Source organism: Haplochromis burtoni, unplaced genomic scaffold, assembly GCF_018398535.1.
Source record: "Haplochromis burtoni strain Fernald_Lab_line unplaced genomic scaffold, NCSU_Asbu1 Contig_9, whole genome shotgun sequence".
NCBI lineage: Eukaryota > Metazoa > Chordata > Actinopteri > Cichliformes > Cichlidae > Haplochromis > Haplochromis burtoni.
Window position 1 is genome coordinate 3,996,932 of NW_024582370.1, and position 19,677 is coordinate 4,016,608.

Below are 19,677 nucleotides of genomic sequence, written 5' to 3' on the forward strand. Positions count from 1 at the left end.
CCATGGATATAAAACTGTGATGTCACTCACAAAATAGAGCAAACTCTGAATAAGAAAGACACAACCAGCTGAAGATGATAAGAGAACCATTTATTTTATCATCTGCTGACGTGTAAATACTGTACACAACCATAACGCTGACAGAGACAATCTATAAAGAAAGAATAGTTTATTCTGCAAAGAAAAGTGACGTCTCGTCTTCGGGCGATGAGTCTGGGACTAGAGGAGGCTTCTGTAGAGCGATGACAGTTTAGGCTGTAGCTTTGGCCTGAGTGGCCTTGGCCAACACCTTCAGGTCTGTGATGCATTTGGCAATGCTCTCCTTCTCCTAAAAAAACAAAACAAAAAAGATATTAAAACTCTGAAACATACAAGGAGTTGGTCTAGAAGTGAATTGATTAGACAGTAAAAATACATATGCATATAACAAATTAAAGAAAAAACATTGACATTTTTTAAATCTTCCACCAAGACTTTTTCTGCCAACACGAGCTTTGCCGATATAAAACAAACACAAGCAAATCAGTAAACATGAAATATCTGACAAACTAAACCATCACGGCCCAAATATGAGACTTTTATTTTTAAATCCTTAAAGATTTCTGTTGTTTGGTTTTTTTGACATTTCATGAAAAATAAATAAAAAGGTTTTCGTCTAAATATTTTGAAGAATGGGGCACAGTAGTTTGGGGTTTTTTAATAACTTTTATTTATTGGATGTCAGCACCCTAAGCTAGAAAAGAAATAAGAAAAATAAAGACTGACCTGCTGGGGTGTGATGCTGCTGATGACGCTGTTCTCCACCCAGTTAATCATGTGCTCTTGCTCCAGCCTACGGTTGAGGTCCTGCAGCGCAATCTGATAGTCCAAGCGCCTCTTCACCTCATTGGTCACCATATGTAGCCTCTCCCTGTAGTTGGTCTCCAACAGCATGGCCACGTTGTTCTGAGAGGAAAACAGGAGATAGGAATGTTTAACTGTAACAGCTTTAATGTGAAATTCCAGCTCTAGGGATACTTTTTCAAAATAATTAAAAAAAAAAAAACTTTTAACAAAAGATATAACTGAAGTAAAAAATGTGTTTTCAGTCAGGACATGTTCAGACATAGACTTCAATCATGTAGTGCTGTGTCCCAAACAAATTAGGGCTGTGAGATTTGTAATGCATTTATATACAGACTAAAGAATTAAATTCATTCTATTGTGACATCTATACAAGATAGTTTAGCTATATATGTTAAAATGGTACTGTCAGTCCGAAATCTGGCAACATTTGTATACTGACAGTTTATTTTGAGTGGAAATTCTCCATTTGTGTGAGAATGAGCACCATCATGTGGTTGGATTCAGCAAGTTACACATTTTCTTTTCACAGACTACTCCTGGAGGAGGCAAACAAATAAATAAATACATAAATAAATAATCATGCTGAAAAATTGTTTAAAATTTGATAAATATTAGGCTAGGCCCAGGACTAACGGTTACTGTTGATTTAGCGGTCAGTCCATGTTCCTACACCCACCCGTGGCTAATAGATTTGGACAGTGACTGAAAGAATGAGCGTCCTCTGAAGGGTGGCTGGATTCTCTCAGAGATGACGAGGGTGATGAGCTCAGTCACTCAGGAGGGAGCAGAAATGCTACTCCACTACATCATCAGGAACCAACTTAGATGATTCAGGCATGTGACTAGAACACCTGCTGGACCCTCCTAAGTGAGGTGTTTCAAGCATGTCCGGCAGGGAGGAGGCTCCAGGAAAGACCCAAGACACATCGGAGAGATGTCTCTCAAAGAGTTTGGACACATCTCACCATCCTACCAGATGAGCTAGAAGAGGAAGTCTGGGCATCTCTGTCAGACTGCTGCCCCCACATCCCAAAACGGAATAAGCGGCAGAAAATGGATGGATGGAATAATAAACCAGGAACGGCCTCAAATTATTTTCCCTTTTGTTGACAAATTAATTACACTAAAATTGCATGAGAGTAAAAGGTGGAGAACGAGTCTAACCTACATATTATTCAGCATATTTTAAACAGTGGTATCATTAAACTGAAAAATGTCATTTTGAAAGTACCCAGTTATTATCAACACTGGTATAGCCACCCAGAGTGATGAGCAACTCATATTAACAAAAAAATAAGTCTCGCCACAGACCGTTTGGTTCCCACAGAGTACTGTGGGGTACACTACAAAGCAAGTTCAACACAGCCAGGCCGTCATTGTGTTAGCTTGCTTGACAAAACCTAAAACCCAGTCGCAGATAATTGGTATCAACTCTTTGGTAACCCAGGTTTTCAGCTTCAGGATCAACATGCGCTCACAAACGGGTGTTTACTTCAGCCACAATAAATCCATCTGAGCACTGCCTACTTCAATCAGAGAAATTATCAGAGAAACTGATGGAAAAAAATTTTTAAACTGACATTGAAAAGAAAATGGAGCACTGTATAATAAGACGAGAGTAATGTTACGAATGACCATTAGTCATCAAGTTCACCAAGGATCAAAAAATAAATAAATATTGATGTAATCATTTATTTTATCACTAGGCGTAGTCTCTGTTGTAGACACTGGCAGATTAAAGCCTCTTCACCCATTAGTACTTGTCTAGTACCACCTATATGCACCGTGTTGTTATTGCAACACGGCTAAACGTCCCGTGACATCATTTGTACGCAACACGAACGCCACAACAAAGGTGTACGTCAAAGTGATGTGATACCTGCTGCTTGGTCAGTGGCTTTTCGTCAGAGTCGGGGAACCCGGCATTGGTTTTTGTAGCCATTTCCCTTGCAGAGTTTCAAAGATGTCAGTTTTGATTTTTGTAAAGGACTAGCCAGTTGATGACGAACATTTTCAGATCGCTTGGAACCCCGGCCAACTAGGTACTAAGGACTAATGGTCCCGGTATCAGGTATTATGACCTAATGGAAAAACCCTAAAAACCGCACTGAGCCAAGCCGGCGTGAGTAGGTACTAATGGAAAAGTTGCTGCACGGTGTACTTGTTTATGGATTTGCCTAAGAAGCAGAATCTCCCTGGTTTGATCCCAGTAGGAGAGATTTCACTTCGAATTGTATCAGAAACGGCATCAGGTGTAAAAATATGTGCTAAATCAAACATACAGAGCTACCAGCTGTGGTGACTGCTTAGGGCTAATGTGTTAACCACTACACTACAGACCCACACAAGGTTATAATTCTTCTGCTCTTGGAGCTGAAGGTGGCAGCTGTCAAAATGATGTTAACTGGAATACTTAAGTTAAGATACTGGAATATAAAAACTGAAATGAAAGGATGGTGATGCTTACCCTCTTGGCATCAAAGAGCATCGCCCTTCCTTCTACTCGCCACTGCTCCTTCTTCTCATCCTCAGTGGCTTGAACCAAGCTGGACATGGCGACGTCCTTCACCTCCTGAGCCTTGGCCACCTTTTCCTGAAGACAAAAGCAGCAGAAAATATTGGGGTCATTGGAAAGGTCGTGCACAAGAGAAAAGTCCTTTGGTACAGTACTCTCTCCACTGTGTCCAAACAAAATAAATAAATAAAACTTGACAAAAGGGATATGAAACCACAAAAAAAAAAAAAGGAAGAAACAAAAGCAGTGGTTATCAGCCTACCTCGTTCAGTTTGTCAGCAAAAGCTCCAACACTTGGCCCAAATTTCTTCACACCATAGATGATCACAGCTCCTATGGAGGCTGCAGCGAATGTCTCATGGTTGATGACATAGATTTCCTTAGAAAGCATGTACAGGAGGAGGCCAGCACCCAGCATGTAGGGTCCTATTGAGAGAGGAGGGGAAATACAAAGTAAAAGTGAGATGTGTAACTACCATTGCACTTAAGATCTTTGGAGACTGTTGATATATTTAAACAGAATCTTAAGAACCATCTATGAAAAATTTTTAATTGTTAGAATTATTTTTCACTTTTGTTCTTACTTGCTTTTGATTAGCTTATTCATTTCTTTTTGTAAAGGTATGAAGAAAAAAAAAACATTCACGCTGCAGGTTTTTTTTTTTTTAAACAAATACTTATTGTGAATGCATTCACAAAAACAGGAGTTTTCAAAAGTTCTGTTTCTGTCAAATGAAGCACGTTCACCAATCTGGATGCTTTCAGTGGAAGCAAATTGCTGTTTGCTCATAATCACATACCAGTCTTTAAGTAGTCCTTGCAAAAAAGAAGTTGAAGAATCCAGTTGATTCAGTGAAAATACTGTGTCCACACAATCAATTTTCTGTGACTTTTCACTTTCTTTAAGACAACATATGAATAATATTAAATGATCATTTTTGATTAAAGACTACACCTGTTACTCCAGTTTTGGGGTACAGCAGCTGGAATAACTCCTCTGGGATGAAGCCATGGCGGACCTTCCCTCCCTTCTCTGGCAGAGGGGGCACCGGAGCCAGACTCTGGGATGATGTGTGCAGACAGCGAGATGCATGGACCACACTGAGGGAGAAAACCACGATTACTAAGCATTTCTTTCTGATATGTTATTGAATATTGGTATTAAAACACACACATTCAACACTACAATGACACATACCCAGCTCCAATGGGGCCACTGCTTTTCAGGGCACTAGCTGAAACCCACAAAAAAGTAAAGTGTTAATTACTGTTTTCTCAATAAACACCATTAACAACAAACTTCTGAAAACATTAACGGTGTAAGCAGTCCAACACAGAACTATAACACTTAGTATTGGTAGCTATTTGATGGGCTTCGGGCGATCAGTTTGTGAGGTCATCAAAATTAACACAAACTTTTCCATAAAACATCGCAGAAAGGGCAGAAAGCCGACCGATGCTAGCTGTCAATAAGGTGACATTTAGGCGTGCAGAGCTAACGTTAGCTAACGTAGCGTCGATTAACTTGCCTGTGACCAAATAATTAAAACAACAAAATACAGAAACACTGAAATATCCAGGATTACCTTTGATAACGTCTGATATAAATCTGCAGCCAATAAAATTGCTACCATTTCCGAGGAGCTTGAAGCTATGCTGACAGTTAGCATTAGCATGTCTCATTCAATGTGCGGCCTTCACTTTACCCTTCAGCTCACTTTAAACTTTCCTGCCTCCTGCTTGACAGTCTGCTGGCACCAGCAGTAAGTAGCCTTTATTATCATTTTAAAAGCTGTTCTGATGCATACCTGAGACAAAAACGAGCCTGGACAGCATGTCTGAAGGATGAAGTACCAAGTTCCTACAACACCGGGGCACTCTTGTTTCGGCCTCTCTGTGCCCTTCTCTGCAAAGAGCCGCAAGGATGGCGGACACAGGAGAAATCCTCGTGAAACAACGCGAGAGTACAGAAGCGCTTGTGGAGTCAACGCCCTCTAGTGGGCACTGCGTGCAAAGACACACACACGCACTGCCCTGAAATTGAAAATGGATTAATAGAAGTGATTAAGGAGTTAATGCAGAGAATTTGGGGTAATTTTTTATGATAAGATCAAGTTTTCTGGATCAGTTCATCTTGAAAGGTTGCTGACTTTAAACAAAAACGGCACAACACAGAATATGAAGCCAAACTGCTATTTAGTGTTATTGTTATGTAAGTTAACTGTTACATACACACAAGCATGCACAAGAAAACTAACTAATGAAAGTGTTCAAGCCCACATGCATCATTTGGTAATAATAAAAATACTCATCTAATAAAGCACACACACACACACCAATCTCCCAAGTGTTTTATCCCAGGCTGCACACAGGGGGAATTAGTTGTGTAGTCTGTAATCTTGAGGCCCACCCGTGTATGGCATCAGTTTTGTGTGAGTGGCTGGTGAGATAGAGGAACATATGACGCTGTGGTTCTCTTCACTTCCTGTAAAAACTATGCTCAACAGAAACAGCTACATGTGAAACACAGGCACGAAAAAAAACCCGGCACTATTTCAGAAGAGTGAGAAAATGGATGACTTATCAACAACCTCATGAAGCGCTCTCCCCACTGAATGAGATGGCCCAGTAGGTAAGGCTCAACCATGGTTTCCTGCTTAATAAGCAGCAGTTTGTCCTCGCTTTATCATCTTGCAGGTGCCAGGGCCTAGTCTATCGATGAGAAGTGCTTCACCCTGTAATTAAGGGGCTTCTCCTGTAAGGTTCAGCTTCTGCATTAGTATTTCTGAGCTACTATTGCAACCGCCTCTGCTCCACACACACAGCTTTCTAAACATCAGGTACTTTTGGCAGTTTACTTTTAATGCGTATACGGCTCACATCAGTTTGCAGCATGACCTCATCATACACATAACTTTTCTTTGTTTAAGTCTCTCCAGAATAAAAATATCATAAATACTAGAAAAATTCTCATTTACACCAACCCAGGTAGGAAGCTACATTTCAGACCTTTTCTTTAAAGTAAGTAGCAGTTTGAGTTTCTTCATTTATAACCTTTATCCATCACAATGTTTCTGCAACTTAAAAGAAAGCTGTTTTTTAGCTACTCGCAACATCACTTGATAGTACTCAGCTAATAACATGCCATGAATTTGATCTTTGTGAATGACTATAACCAGTTTCCTGATAAGCCACGCTGTCCTCGCAGGCTTGAGGTGACATAACAGCCAGGGGAGCTGCCATGGACGCCCTGGCCATCAGTGGATTCCAACTCTCGCCGGAGAAACACTTTGACCGAATATTGGACATCAGAGCAGAGAAGCGTGAGTACCTGCGAGGACGTAACAATGTGACTTCATGCCGCAGCCCTCCCAGAGACAGTACCACCTGGCAGATAAAGAAAGAACTGAAAGAGAAGAGGCAGTTGGAGTTTCTGAGGAGGAGATCGGTGAGCCCAGTGTGGCGTGAAGGCTCATCGAGAAGAAATTCTCCCTCACAGATATTTTCAATGAAGTATTACAGTTCAAGCTCAACAAACACCGAGAATGCTAAAGGATATCCGCCCATGGTTTTGACACCAAACAGCAGCATAAGCAGTGATCCAAGCACCAGCACATGGGTAAAAGATTGCATCAATTCTGCACATTTATCACCAGATCAGATTTATGTCTTCATAGGTCTGCTGTGAATAATGCCTTCCCCGTCGCTCTCCTCTCATTCCCTCAGGCCTCACTGTGGTCAGAACAGATAACAGTGATGAAGCAGGACAAAAGTCATGCAAAGAAGCAATCACCTACCTCCACGCCATCTGTGAAGGAATCAGAGCAGCACAGGGTGAAAAGTATTCATAAAAAGGACACGAGTGTAAACGGTAAAAAGAATAAATCATCGTGCCAAGCGCAAAACATCTTGACCAGGGACTGTTGAATCATGCCTTGTTTTTCTCCACATACAGCACAAAAGACAACGACAAAAACACTCATCAAAACAGAGAAGATTTACCAGAAATCATCTGTACAAACTGAAAGCATTCTTCAGAAAAAGATACTGAGAGAGACCGGCGTGCAGACAGAGTGAGTCTCATTTAATTCTAGTTTAACCTTTAAACCGCGATTTTACTGCAAAAGCATCTCTGATCTCCTCTCTCTCTGATGAGAAACTGTCCTCTGTGCAGGTCCGGACTCATCACCGTTAAAGAATCAGTAAGTTTCACAGTCCTGCTGTTTTAGAATTAGGTGACAGATTAAAAGGCGTGGGAGCACAGGCCACAGGTGAGGGCTAGGGTCGAGTCAGGTAAGCGTCACACGACATGATCAGTCGAAATAAAGTTTAGGCTAATCTGAGGGGAAATAGATGCTCTATAATCTGATGCAAAAAAAATTTCTTTAATTATAAAGCTCTACTGTTTTTACTGTCTCTTATCTCTCTCCTAATAGGATATTCAGAAATTAGCTGACTACCTACAGGTAAGCAAACAATATTTATCCTAAAATCATCCTGTGATTCATGAATCCTTTAAGGTTTTAAAGCCTGAACGTAGGAATAGATGCCAGAAAAGTCACATTTTTTGTGTTTAGTGGCCCTTCTGAAATAAGAAATAATAATTAGAGGTTAAAGTTGTATCATATTAGCTACATTAGGCTTATTTTTGCAATTTATTCCTTAAAACTGTAAAGTGCAATTTATTTTATTTTTTGGGGGGAAGAAAAATAATCACGTTGATGATGTAGAAGTCAAAAACTCACAAAACTCACTAATCGGATATAATACGCTTGGTTTTAAACAGTTAAGCTCTCATCACATTTGATCTGTCATCACTACTGCTTTCAATATTAAGTAATACATTTATTAATGTGCTCTGATGCTACTTAAGGACCTGATGACCTGTGCAGTCCAAAGCAGATGAAAACTGTCTTTGTGCGTTAGTGTAACTCTTTCTGCTGCTGCTGGGTTTCTGGCAGGAGGCTCTGTGGAGAGAAGATGTGATGAAGAAGAAGCTGGCTGAACTCCAGGAGAGCACGACAAACCTCGTGAACTCATCCAACAAAATATGGACAGTAAGGCTCTCCCTCTGTTTACACGCATCGAATAACACACATTTCGCACTTTATAAGGCCACACTGTTTTTCTTTCTGCTCTGGTGCACTGGCTGATATTACGGCTGTGTCAGGAAGGCCTGTGCAGTCTGTGGTTTGGAGCTTCCTGCTTCCGCGCAATTCTATACTGCATAGGACGAGTGCAAGCTGTCGTTCTTATACAGGAAGGGTGTGCCACTCAGTAGCTGTTAAAGGTGCTATGCATCCTCTTTACATCTCTTTTGGCTACTCTGGTTGCAATGAATGAAAGGAAAATATTGATGTTGTTTTTAGTTTTGTTTCCTCTTTACATTTTGTTTTAGCAGCTAAGCTGATCTACAGTTTATTCAGTCTCATTTATTTAGGTCTTCCACCTGTTGTTTCTCACTGAGGTATGTTATCATGAGGGGTCTTTTTTGCACTTATAACAAAGTGCGTTGTATCACACGCAGATATTGTGATCTCCCTTGAGGCTCACTGTTGCTTCGAGTTCCCCTTATGCACCTGCGTTCGGAGAAACAACGCGCTGTCACAGCTTTTTGGCACATGAACCATTAATTTTCCATCTGCAGGTTAGAGCGTGACAGTCATTCATTTCCTCTCTAACCCACACAGTCTCGCTGCAGTGAAGATCTGCTGAGAAACAAGATCAAGGCTTTGGAGGCGCAGCTGCAAGCTTGTCTGCAGGTGAGTGTAATTTAGTCTGTAAAAAAGCAACCACACTAATTTTTACAATATCTTGGTGGTGATTTGTTGCTGTTGTTATTATTTATTTACTGTCCAAGAAGTCAGACATTTACTCTTTCCAGTAACTAGCCTTGCTCTGGCATTATTCTGTCACAGGGTGATAGTGTAGCATCTTAAGTGTGAGTCTCTGTGGTTTTGATCTGGATCTCACTGGGTGTTAACAACTAACTCAGCAGTGTTGTGTCCCTGCAGAAGTTTCCAAAAGATGGTGTAAAGAAGCTGGTGGTACAGATGGAAAAGCAGAGGATGGTATATGAAGAGAAGGCCTTGATTGCCCTGCAGAAGGCCACACAGGAGAAAACTGAGGCCCTCAGCAAGGCTGAGACTCTGCAGGTCAAACATCTTTTTCTTTCTCTGTTTTACCACACAAAAAAGAAACAAGTGTCACTGAGGTTTCAGTTTGTTTGCCTTTTAGTTGATAGACTCAGCATCTGGTGACCTGGAAGCAAGTTTCCTAATTTGAGTATTTGCAGATGACTTTTCTTTTTAAAAACATCACATTTTGTGGCAACAGGAAGCGCTAATTACAGCAAAGGCAGAGGCCCTGAAGTGGCAAAGCCTTCATGAGGAGCTGAAGCTGAGCTCTGGAAAACTCAGGGAGAGCCAGCACCTCAGTAATGAACAGCTGCAACAGCTGCACAGCCAAGTGGAGGTATGTTAGGTTGTGACAACGTGCATGAGTGCGCGGTCAAAAGTTTAATTATAAATGTTAGAAATGTGAATTTATTTCTTGAATTATCAGCTGTGCAGAGCCAGAGAGCGTGAGCTGAGAGATGAGATGCTTTCATTGAGACAAGAAAAGCAGGACCTACAGTACAACATTTGTCTGCTGGAGGAAGACAACCAGACCCTAAGAGAAGAAATCCAGCAGCTCAGAGGCAAGACATCACGTTTGGTGTTTTTTAGGATTATTGTTAAATAGTGCACATTCAATATGTTTATAATATTTTCGGTGCCCTAGATGGCGAAGAGGAGAGTCAAGACTTCATGATGCAGGAGTGTCTGGCGTCACCTGAACCTCGGCTGACGGTGAGGAGAGACTCTCAGCTGGAGGACCAGCTCCGCCACACTCAGGAGAAACTCCAGCTCAAAGAGAGAGAGGTAAAACATGGACATTACAGTAAACTGTAGCTCATTCACAAGTCTGACTCTTTAATCCAAGCTTGCCACACAAGGAAAGTCCCAGCTAGGTGTTTCACAAAGTCACTAACAGGCGCAGGTAAAAATATTACCCCTATTATTTGTTTTTGTCTTATATACAAGGTAATCTTGTGCAGTATGTTTGCATTCCAACCACAGTGCTAACACACATGCAAGTACATTTTGAAAAGTGCCTGTCTGAGGATCACCAGCATTTAGCATTTTGAGCATTTCTGCATGTTCACGCTCTTTATTGTGTGCGTGCAGTGCGAGGAGCTGCAGGCAGAGCTGCACACCATGGAGCAGGAGTGTCAGTCCAGCCAGGCCCGGCTGTCGCAGTGCAGAAACGAACTCCGGCAGCTCAGCCACCGCCGCAGGGGACCAGTGAGTAGAGTGTGTGTGAGATCATTTAAGAGAGACTTAATGCCCTTGCAGCACTCGAAAGCTCTCATTGCCTTTATATTATCAGCCAGTAATTAAACCACTACATAATTCTAACACTCTGCCCCACTATGCTTTTCAACACTATCAGTTTGCTTCAGCTGCCCTGCAGTAACCAGCTGAGCAGCTGCTCATGCACATGAGTTATCATTGCCTGCTGATGATTTAATATCCACCTGACTAAATTATTTCTTTTCTTCCTGTTTAGACACCGTGTGGATCCTGGTGGAAGCTGTGCTTGTTCTTCCTTTTACTCCTCGCTGTAGCAGGGGTCGTAATGCTGTGGCTGTGGCATCCGCCTTTCAGGGAGCAAGTTGAGGACCTGTACTCAGACATAGAGACACGTATTGAAGATTATCTCATGAAAATGGCCTCTCCTCGACACTCGGGCTGCTTCAGACCAATATGACATTGCTCCAAATCTTGTTTTTTGTTGACGTTTTGTTGCTTTATGTCAAAATTAGATTTATATAGAATGTAGTTTGTTGACATTTTTGTATTTAAAAACTCTTTGGACTTGGAACTCGGTGTTTGCGTGATGTTTGTGAGGTTGCGTCGGGTTGGTGTTGGGGACAAGTGAGCAAAAAGTTCCAGTACGAGTAAAGAAACTCGGCAATGCTTGTTTTAAATTTGCCCAAACTGTTGGAAAATGTTGATGGCATTTTAAGAAACTGTGAGTTTAACTATGAGAACAGCGGAAAAACTATAGTGGTGGAGTAAAATATAAACAGCGAAGAGAAAAATCAAAAGGGTTCTTTTATTACTGTAACATGACTATTTATTTAGTCTTGAATTACTAAACATGTCACAGAATATATAGCGTGAGATGCAAGAGTGCCCCCAAGAAAGGCAATTATGTTAAAAATCACGATACATTAAACTGATCTCAGGTCAGACTTTAAAACATGTTTTATACTCAGATATATATATATATATATATATATAAGTGTAAAGTATCAACTATATATATATAAGATGAATTATATATATATATAATTAATATATTATATATATATTATATATATTATATAAATATATATATATATATAATAACTTATATATATATTCTTTGTCTTGTTTCCCAGAGAGAACACACAGGAAGGAATTTTTTGAAAATAAAATATTTGGACGAGGTTTGAGAGAGAGAAGAAGATGTGTGTTAACAGAATGATAATGCTAATTTATTGATGGATCATTAAACCAGTTTGAGATCATAGAGGATGACAGGAGTGTGAGTTTCATACCTGTGTGTCAGTGGAATGAGCGTCATTTCTATTTTGACAGCAATGAGCTACTTTGTAGGTAAACTATAATTTTGATTAAAGTTTATTTTTTAAATTAATATATTCAGCAGGACATTTTAAGGTCCTTCAGTTTACTGAGAGTAACACCACCACATCTTACTTAAGAGCATATTCATTCATTAGTTATATACTCTCACTGGCCACTTTATTAGGTACACTTGTTCCACTGCACATTAATTCAAATATCTAATCTTCCAAGTCGCATGTGGTAATACATCAGTCACATGGTAGCCACTGAACGCATTCAGGCATGCAGGCATGGTCAAGGCAACCAGCTGAAGTTCAAACTGAGCATCACAATGACAAAGAAAGGGCATTAAGTGACTTTGTGGCATGGTTGTTGGTGTGAGATGGGCTGGTCTGAGTACTTCAGAAACCATTTATCTACTGGGATTTTTCTGCACACAACCAAGGTATACAGGAGAGCATCTCTGAACATACGAGATGTCAGCGTCACCAAGCTCCACAGTCACCACTGGGACGTGGTGGAACTTGTGATTCACATCATGCGTGTACAGCCAACAAATGTAGATGTCATCATGTTTCTGAGGAATGTTTCCAGCACCTTGTTGAGTCTGTGCCATGAAGAATTACTAAAGATCTAAACAGAAGAGAAGGCCCAACCCAGTATTAGCAATGTGTACCTAATAAAGTGGCCAGAGAGTGCAAGTATGTAAGTATTCACTCTGCAGCAAAACGAATCCTCCCAGTTACATTATTTATATAAAACACTGGGTCATCATTATTGATGTGTAATGCTGTAAAACTATTTCAGATTCTCAGGTTGTTTAATTTATAAAAGGCATCATATTAAGCAAAAAAAAATGATTTTATAAATCTGTGGCTAATTTTCTTAGCTACTTATCCACTTAAGCTCATGGGGACGATGGGGGAGGAAAACCCTGAACAGATCCCACACATTCTCAAATCCACAGCCAATTTAGAATCACATATAACCTAATGTTCGTTAGACTGCAGGAGGAAGCCCGAGTCACTGGAACAACCTCCATGCAGAAAGGCCTCACCTTTACATGGTGGGACGTAACAGTGCTAACCACTGCACTGCGCTGGCCCATTTTATACATGTAAATGTTAATTGCATCATATTAAATGCTTTGCTGTGTAATATAGAACAATTACTGGAAGGTACTAAAGCAACAACAATAAGAAAAGCCACAAAAGACAAAACAATGTTAAAATATAACAACACATACACACAAAAAATACATAAACTGTTTTCTTTGTGCTATTTTTTAAGAATGCTTATCCCATTTTAATGGCACTCTATGTGGATTTCATCTGTAGTCCCAAAAAGAAAAAGAAAAACACTGTCTATCTTACACACAGGTGACACACTGCCTCACACTGGAAAAGCCATCACAGTAAAAACTGCACCAGTCATCAGAATGTTCTTTTTAACAGCACCGTGTGGTAATTACCAGCTGCCAAACTGACAGGAGGATTTGTTCTACACACATGTTCATGAAGCGGACATGACACGTGACCGCATCTATTGTCTGATTACGCTCAAACTTAGAGACAAAACGCACTCAGAGCTGAGCTCTCTGAGTTGGACGGAGTCATTGTTCATTATGGTGCTTTTAACTGTTCCAGATACAGCTCCATTCTCAGTAGGCGCTGACACAGCATATCCACCACACGTCTGCACCCCCTGACTCCCCCGCCCACATTTACCTGTATGTTCCCGTGGTCACTGAAGAGATGGCTCTTTGCTGGCCTGAGATCAGTCTCCCGGTGACAAACGCACTGAAGGTAAGGGGCTGAAGATTTCTGTAGCGTACTTTAAAACATGACAAGTGAGGCTCTTGCAAACTTTCTTTGTGCTTGCAGAGCACGATGAGGACCGCAGGGCTGCTGTTTGTTGTTGGGCTGTGTTTGCTGGATGTCACGTCGTCCCTTAAAATCTGTGCTTTTAATATTCAGAGCTTTGGAGAATCCAAGGCAAACAACAAGAAGGTTATGGGGATTCTGCTAAAGGTACTATGTGTCTACAAAAACACCTAGATTGATAGCTGAACAAAGCTGATGGATCTTTGTTTTTTCTGCTTTTGCTCCCAAGATTCTTTCTCGGTGTGACTTGTGTCTCATTCAGGAGGTCCGAGACTCTAAAGGAGAAGTAATACAAGCTTTGGTTAAGGATCTTAACAGGTACAAGGCTTATGTGGTGAATCTTCTGTGCCATTTAATAACACTGACCAACTTTAATTTTGATGTTATTTTCTAACCAGGTTTGACAAATACAACCCCTACTCTTACGTGGCAAGCGAAAGGCTCGGGAGGAAGGCCTATAAGGAGCAATATGTCTACATTTACAGGTAATTCATGCTGTATTTCCCATTGCATTTGAGCCGTTTCCTTATATGATCAGGCTAAACCTAGTGTGCTTTCCTCTCCCATGACTTACAGGAGCAATGTGCTGAAGGTCAAAGAGCATTATCAGTACCCTAAACTCGAAGGAAAGGGGACCAATGAAACTGATGTTTTCTCCAGAGGGCCCTTCATCATCCACTTTCACTCCCCCACTACATGTAAGGTTAAAAGGGGGAAAAACATGAAACTTCAAAGAGCTTTGTGCTGGCAAAAATAAAAAATGAGTCTGACTTGTCATCCAGAATCGTTTTCTCTGGGCAAATCTAAACGACTTAATGATTTATGATTAGGTTCTCTGGCTTCTAAATGATTTTTGCTTTCTAATTATTTGCTTCACAACAATGTTAACGATGAGCCACTGTTCCAGAGGTGTCACAGACTGTTAGTGTTGGGTTATAACCTTGTAGGTTAATCTTCAGTGAATCTTGTTACACTGTAAACAATTGTGCTGCCACTAAAGCTCACCTTGATCAAAGGTGAATAAAGATCCAGCAAAGTTCACGCAGCCACAGAGAAATTGCACCTTTGTTGAATTTGGAGGTCTGAATGAGAGACACACAGTCAGACTGGACCGCGGCGCTTTGTGATGTTTTTTGTTTTCAGTGGTGAAGGATTTTGTCCTGATAGGGCAGCACACCAGTCCAAAAACCGCCATGAAGGAGCTCGATGAACTGTACGCTGTCTTCAAAAGGATTTACAAGAAGTGGAAGACAGATGTAGGTTGAAACACATCGTTTAATCCCTTTTGCTTTCTTTAGCAAGATCTTGGTTCCTCATCATGTTGTTTGTAAGAATTTTCATGATTTTTTTTAACTTCCCTTTACTGGCGTGCTTTCAGAATGTGATCATCTTAGGTGACCTGAACGCTGGGTGCAGCTACATCACCGCCAAAGGATGGAGAGCCATGCGCCTGAGGAGTGACCCCAAATTTCACTGGCTAATCGGAGACGAGCAAGACACCACCGTCAGGGAGAAGACACACTGTGCCTACGACAGGTCGGTGTCTACAGTGACTTGGTGCACATATATTGGAGTTTCTTATGCCCAACTATAAAGTTTCCTCATTGTGAAACAGGATCATCGTGCACGGACCGGAGGTTGTTTCCAGTGTAGTCCCAGCTTCAGCTCAGCCCTTCAACTTTAAAGAGCATTTCCATCTAACTGAGGCAGAGGTAAACCTCTCAAAAGAAACACCTCCCTCGAGTTCATTTTCTGACTTAACTTCAACTTTTATTCTGTTCTTTTGATGACACTTCAGGCTCTTGAGGTCAGCGACCATTTTCCTGTAGAAGTTGACCTGAAGGCCAACCACCGCTACTTCCTCCGCCATGAGCTGTAAACCAATCACTAATGTTTTTGCAGTGTTTTGCTTGATTTTAATGAGTGGATGATGTAAACCAACAAAATACAGAGCTATGTTTTTGTTTTTTTGTTTTTTATAATGATCCTAAACTGGCACTGCACTCCTCTCAGTTGCACCAATAAACTCGAGTTTTTTCAGCAAGTAAGAACTGCGTGCTTCACTGCTGGAGTTTATATTCTGCCCCTGAAACCAAAACCACATCAAAGCTGACATCATTTCATGAGCTCATGAAGGTACGTTCCTGCAGCAACGCGAAAACACAAAACATCACTTTTGGACTTTGCTTTCCAGAGGAACCTGAGAAAATCATCTTAAATCTTCATCCTTGATGGTAGGTAAACATCACGTGGAGACTCTGTGTCGTGCATTTCACTGAATGTTTCAGTTTAAATATGTAACCTCTGCACGGTCTGTTTGACAGGAAGCTGCTTGTAGCTACAACAGATGAGAGTTACTTCGTGCGCTCTTCCTTTCTGAGACGAGAGATTATCTGTGCCAATGCATTAATTTTTTGTCTCGATATAACTTCTAAGATAAGTTATTGGTTTTGTCTTTGTAAAGATGGAAGGTTTTACTGATCTCCTAACAGATGCATTTTCAGGTAAGATATACATATGTGGTTATTTCTGGCATTTATAGATACACATATATTACTTTTTTTGCATTTTTTTGTTTGTTTGTTTTTAAGATTACTATTCAGATTATGCTGTTTTTACAGAGACATCTGTTCCTCCATTCCCGGACGAAGATTTGGACTTTGAGAATTTAACTTTTGAAGAAAAGTCTGATGAAGACGGGACAGAAAACCTAACAACAAACAATAAAGAGGCGGCACTGCTCCAGGAAGCAACAGGTGAAGCGGCAGCTCTGTTTGAAACCAAAGAGACGGTTGAAAATGTTTACGAAGAGCAGTCGGACAATGAAACAGATGAGGAGGATTTTAAAGGTGAGGGGATCGGTGCCGTGGACGGTGGCAAAACAGCAGAGGAGGATTACATGAGCTCAGATGGAGATTCTGCGCACGAAGGCTCCATCTCTGGAGAAGATGATGAGGGTGTGGAAGAGGACATAGGAGTGGCAGAGACATCAGGGGATTTGTTGATGTCAGTGCGCTGCAGTGATGAGTTCAACGACAGCGATAAGGAGGACGAGATCTTTGCTGAGGGACAACCTCTGGCCCCGGAGGATGCTGAAAACCCTCAAGTTAGAAACGAGGAGCGAGGTGAGGCTGAGTGCGACAGGGACGTGTCCTATTTGGAAAGATTCCCTGACCGAGGCGATGAGACTGTGATAAAAGCTGCAGAGGTAGGAGAGGACGAGGGAGAAAATGAAGAAGAAGAAGAAGAAGAAGAAGAAGAAGAAGAAGAAGAAGAAGAAGAAGAAGAAGAAGAAGAAGAAGAAGAAGAAGAAGAAGAAGACACATCATCTGATTCTGAGTGTGAAGGCATGAAAATCGAACAGGAGGAAAATGTTATCGGACAGCCTCTTGAGGAGGAGGAAGAGGTGGAAAACATTTACGGGGATGATCCTGAGGAAGCTAGTTCAGAGTTTCCTTGCATATCCTTGCAAAATCTGCAGGAGCTCACTGGTGAAAGTGATAAAGGGGAATATGCAGAGAAAATGAAAGATTTCTCAGGGGATGAGCACCAAGAGGCAGGTGAGAGCTTTGCAGATTACCCCTCAGACTTTTCTTCCTGTGAATATGCAGAAGATGGGACAAAAAATCAGGAAAGCAGGCCAGATTTTGGGCCCGGTACATCTGAATGCAGTTCATACACGCAGCAGGATGCTTTCATGGAAGGACCTGTGGAAGATATTACACAGATGGACCACGCCGAGTACAGCGATGAGAAGGAAGATGGGTATCTGTACAGCAGAGATCTAGAGATGGATGAGACCAAGTCTGACGATGAAGAAGACACATCTGAGAGCGACTACAGCTCCAGTGATGACGACGGGGCTCGTAGGTGCCCTCAAGAGCTTGAAAACAACAAGCAGCCGGCCGACAGTCAGATATATGGCACGAGCAGAGCAGATCGAGCAGATATCCTCAACTGGGAATTTGATGTATTAAATACTGATAGCCTTCTGACTGAATACCTGTTAACCACAGGAGACATGACAGAAACAACTCCCACAGGTGTTAACCAGGACCACCAAGAATACATCAGCTACTCTGAGGTACAGAGTGAAGTTCTCAAAATTAAAAGCCCCTCCTACCAGGGATCCCTCGATGACAGCTTCTTCTTCGACAATGTTGAGGCCTCTGGCATCTCTCAGCAGGGAAAGCTGGAAGGGGAGGACTATGAAGAAGAAAGGAACTGGGAGCAAGAAGAGAAGAGAATCAAAGCTTTCAACGATTTTTACGGCGATGAGGAGAATGAAAGAGAAGGTGAGTGCTGAGGACAAGTCTCTAAATGTAATCAGAATAAGTTCTGTAACATTTTGAAAGCGTTTTCATAAATTAACCTGTTTTCCCCTGTGCATTTTTCAGGGAGGCAGATAAAAGTTCAGTTTTGTGCAGAGCCATTGTCTCAAGTCATTCGCTATGAAAGTGACAGGTAAGGAGAATTCCTGATGTGTAAACCTTATTTTTCCCGTCCCAACCAAAACGCTGCTTCCTCTTGTTCCCTGCAGTGATGAAGAGTCACTCAGCAGCTCCACAGACGGCGGGAGGGAGGACCTGAGCTCCACAGAGTCATCGGATGTAAGAAAATCTTCTTTTTTTTGCTTGTGGAGACATGCACGCATACACATAAATGAACACATGACTTAATTGTTTCATTTGTGGTCAGGAACCAAGGGAGCCTGACAACACCCTGCCAATGAAACCTGCTTGTGATCCTCCCAAAGCTCAGCTAGCAGAGAGTGAGCCAGACCTCGGCAACACACAAACCTGCACAGAAAAACACAAGGTGTGAAATCACAGCTCATTACTGAATGTCTGCTCTGTGTGATTTGGTTATTTTCAGTTCACGTGCTTAAACTTTGGTCCCACAGGGTGGCAGCATCATGAAGCTGATATTGAAGATGGGTGTGCTGACTGGAATGGGACTGCTGATGTTCTGGTTGGCTACGGATCAAGGAGAATGGCTCAACCAGGTTTTCTTCTTTTAGGGCTATGGAACGTCCTTGGTCATTAAAACTTGTTTGTGTGCTCGCACATGTTTGTAAAGAATGCAGTGTAAAGTTAAGTATGTGTCGTTGTGCAGATTTTTTGCTTAATAAAGAGCTGTGTTTGTTCAAAATGATGCTAAATTGCATGAATTCTAGATAAGGTATGCTCACAGTGATGTTTTCTGAGCTGAGGTTAAACAGTCCTCCATTTTTTTCGTGAAGACAACCATGCCTGGAATAAATTAAGTTTAGTAGAAAGAACTTCACTCCACAACATCTCAGAGAGAAATCCTGTGGGACCTTTTACTCCGTAACAATGGTTTCTAGTTTACAAATATAAACCAGAAAAGAACGAAGTACAAAGATATGTTAGAGGCAAAAGCTAAAGTTGGGCTCTGACTATGGTTTCCGGTTCATGTGAGTCCTGTTGGAGATTCTTATCTGTAAAGTGGTGCTGCTCAAGAACTTAAACACGATTTTGCGTTTGATAATTGTTTCATTGTTGTTTTTCACAGTGGAAGAAAGTGTTGTTTTTGTTTGTTTTTTTACACAGGTGGAAGCTATAATCCTACATGTTTATAGTTCACAAGATAAAACATTTAGATATATTTAAGGTACCTTAAGGCACATCATATACATTATATTTTCTTTGTATTTCTTTGTAAATTGGGCTGATTCGTATTCATGAATATAGTTTCTAATTGGTGTCTGGCAGTGTTAAGATTTTAGATTTCGTTT

The 19,677-nt window shown here is 41.2% G+C and overlaps 3 protein-coding genes across 6 annotated transcripts; 2 read left to right on the forward strand and 1 right to left on the reverse strand.

Annotated features, from left to right (window-relative positions):
• Positions 1-69: 69 nt before the first annotated feature.
• Positions 70-5,327, reverse strand: atp5pb (ATP synthase peripheral stalk-membrane subunit b). Its single transcript, XM_005914913.2, has 7 exons — positions 5,170-5,327; positions 4,560-4,596; positions 4,317-4,462; positions 3,624-3,787; positions 3,314-3,439; positions 766-945; positions 70-328 (listed from the first exon to the last, which is right to left on the reverse strand). The coding sequence occupies exons 1-7, from the start codon at positions 5,195-5,197 to the stop codon at positions 251-253; spliced, it is 759 nt and encodes a 252-aa protein (XP_005914975.1). The 5' UTR covers positions 5,198-5,327; the 3' UTR covers positions 70-250.
• A 502-nt stretch (positions 5,328-5,829) lies between these two features.
• LOC102306760 (TRAF3-interacting JNK-activating modulator) lies at positions 5,830-11,461 on the forward strand. The gene is made up of 14 exons (XM_005914912.3): positions 5,830-5,993; positions 6,570-6,980; positions 7,088-7,232; positions 7,317-7,434; positions 7,536-7,563; positions 7,798-7,827; positions 8,323-8,418; positions 9,052-9,123; positions 9,376-9,516; positions 9,698-9,835; positions 9,926-10,061; positions 10,145-10,284; positions 10,591-10,707; positions 10,973-11,461. The coding sequence occupies exons 2-14, from the start codon at positions 6,603-6,605 to the stop codon at positions 11,171-11,173; spliced, it is 1,740 nt and encodes a 579-aa protein (XP_005914974.1). The 5' UTR covers positions 5,830-5,993; positions 6,570-6,602; the 3' UTR covers positions 11,174-11,461.
• Positions 11,462-13,361: 1,900 nt separating this feature from the next.
• si:dkey-183p4.10 (protein starmaker) lies at positions 13,362-19,603 on the forward strand. 4 transcript variants are annotated; one of them, XR_006055379.1, is made up of 10 exons: positions 13,362-13,841; positions 14,013-14,066; positions 14,149-14,237; positions 14,318-14,404; positions 14,496-14,617; positions 15,063-15,175; positions 15,298-15,455; positions 15,535-15,631; positions 15,718-16,153; positions 16,244-16,384. XR_006055379.1 is itself a non-coding variant. In XM_005914915.3 (7 exons), the coding sequence occupies exons 2-7, from the start codon at positions 16,384-16,386 to the stop codon at positions 18,937-18,939; spliced, it is 2,088 nt and encodes a 695-aa protein (XP_005914977.1). In that variant the 5' UTR covers positions 15,825-16,153; positions 16,244-16,383; the 3' UTR covers positions 18,940-19,603. The 4 variants fall into 4 exon arrangements, 2 of the variants coding, with proteins under 2 accessions (XP_005914977.1, XP_005914976.1); XR_315330.2 differs by having other exon boundaries at positions 13,363-13,841; positions 13,920-14,066; XM_005914915.3 differs by lacking the exons at positions 13,362-13,841; positions 14,013-14,066; positions 14,149-14,237; ... (3 more) ...; positions 15,298-15,455; positions 15,535-15,631 and adding exons at positions 16,541-18,214; positions 18,317-18,383; positions 18,460-18,529; positions 18,618-18,737; positions 18,823-19,603 and having other exon boundaries at positions 15,825-16,153; positions 16,244-16,423.
• Positions 19,604-19,677: the final 74 nt, after the last annotated feature.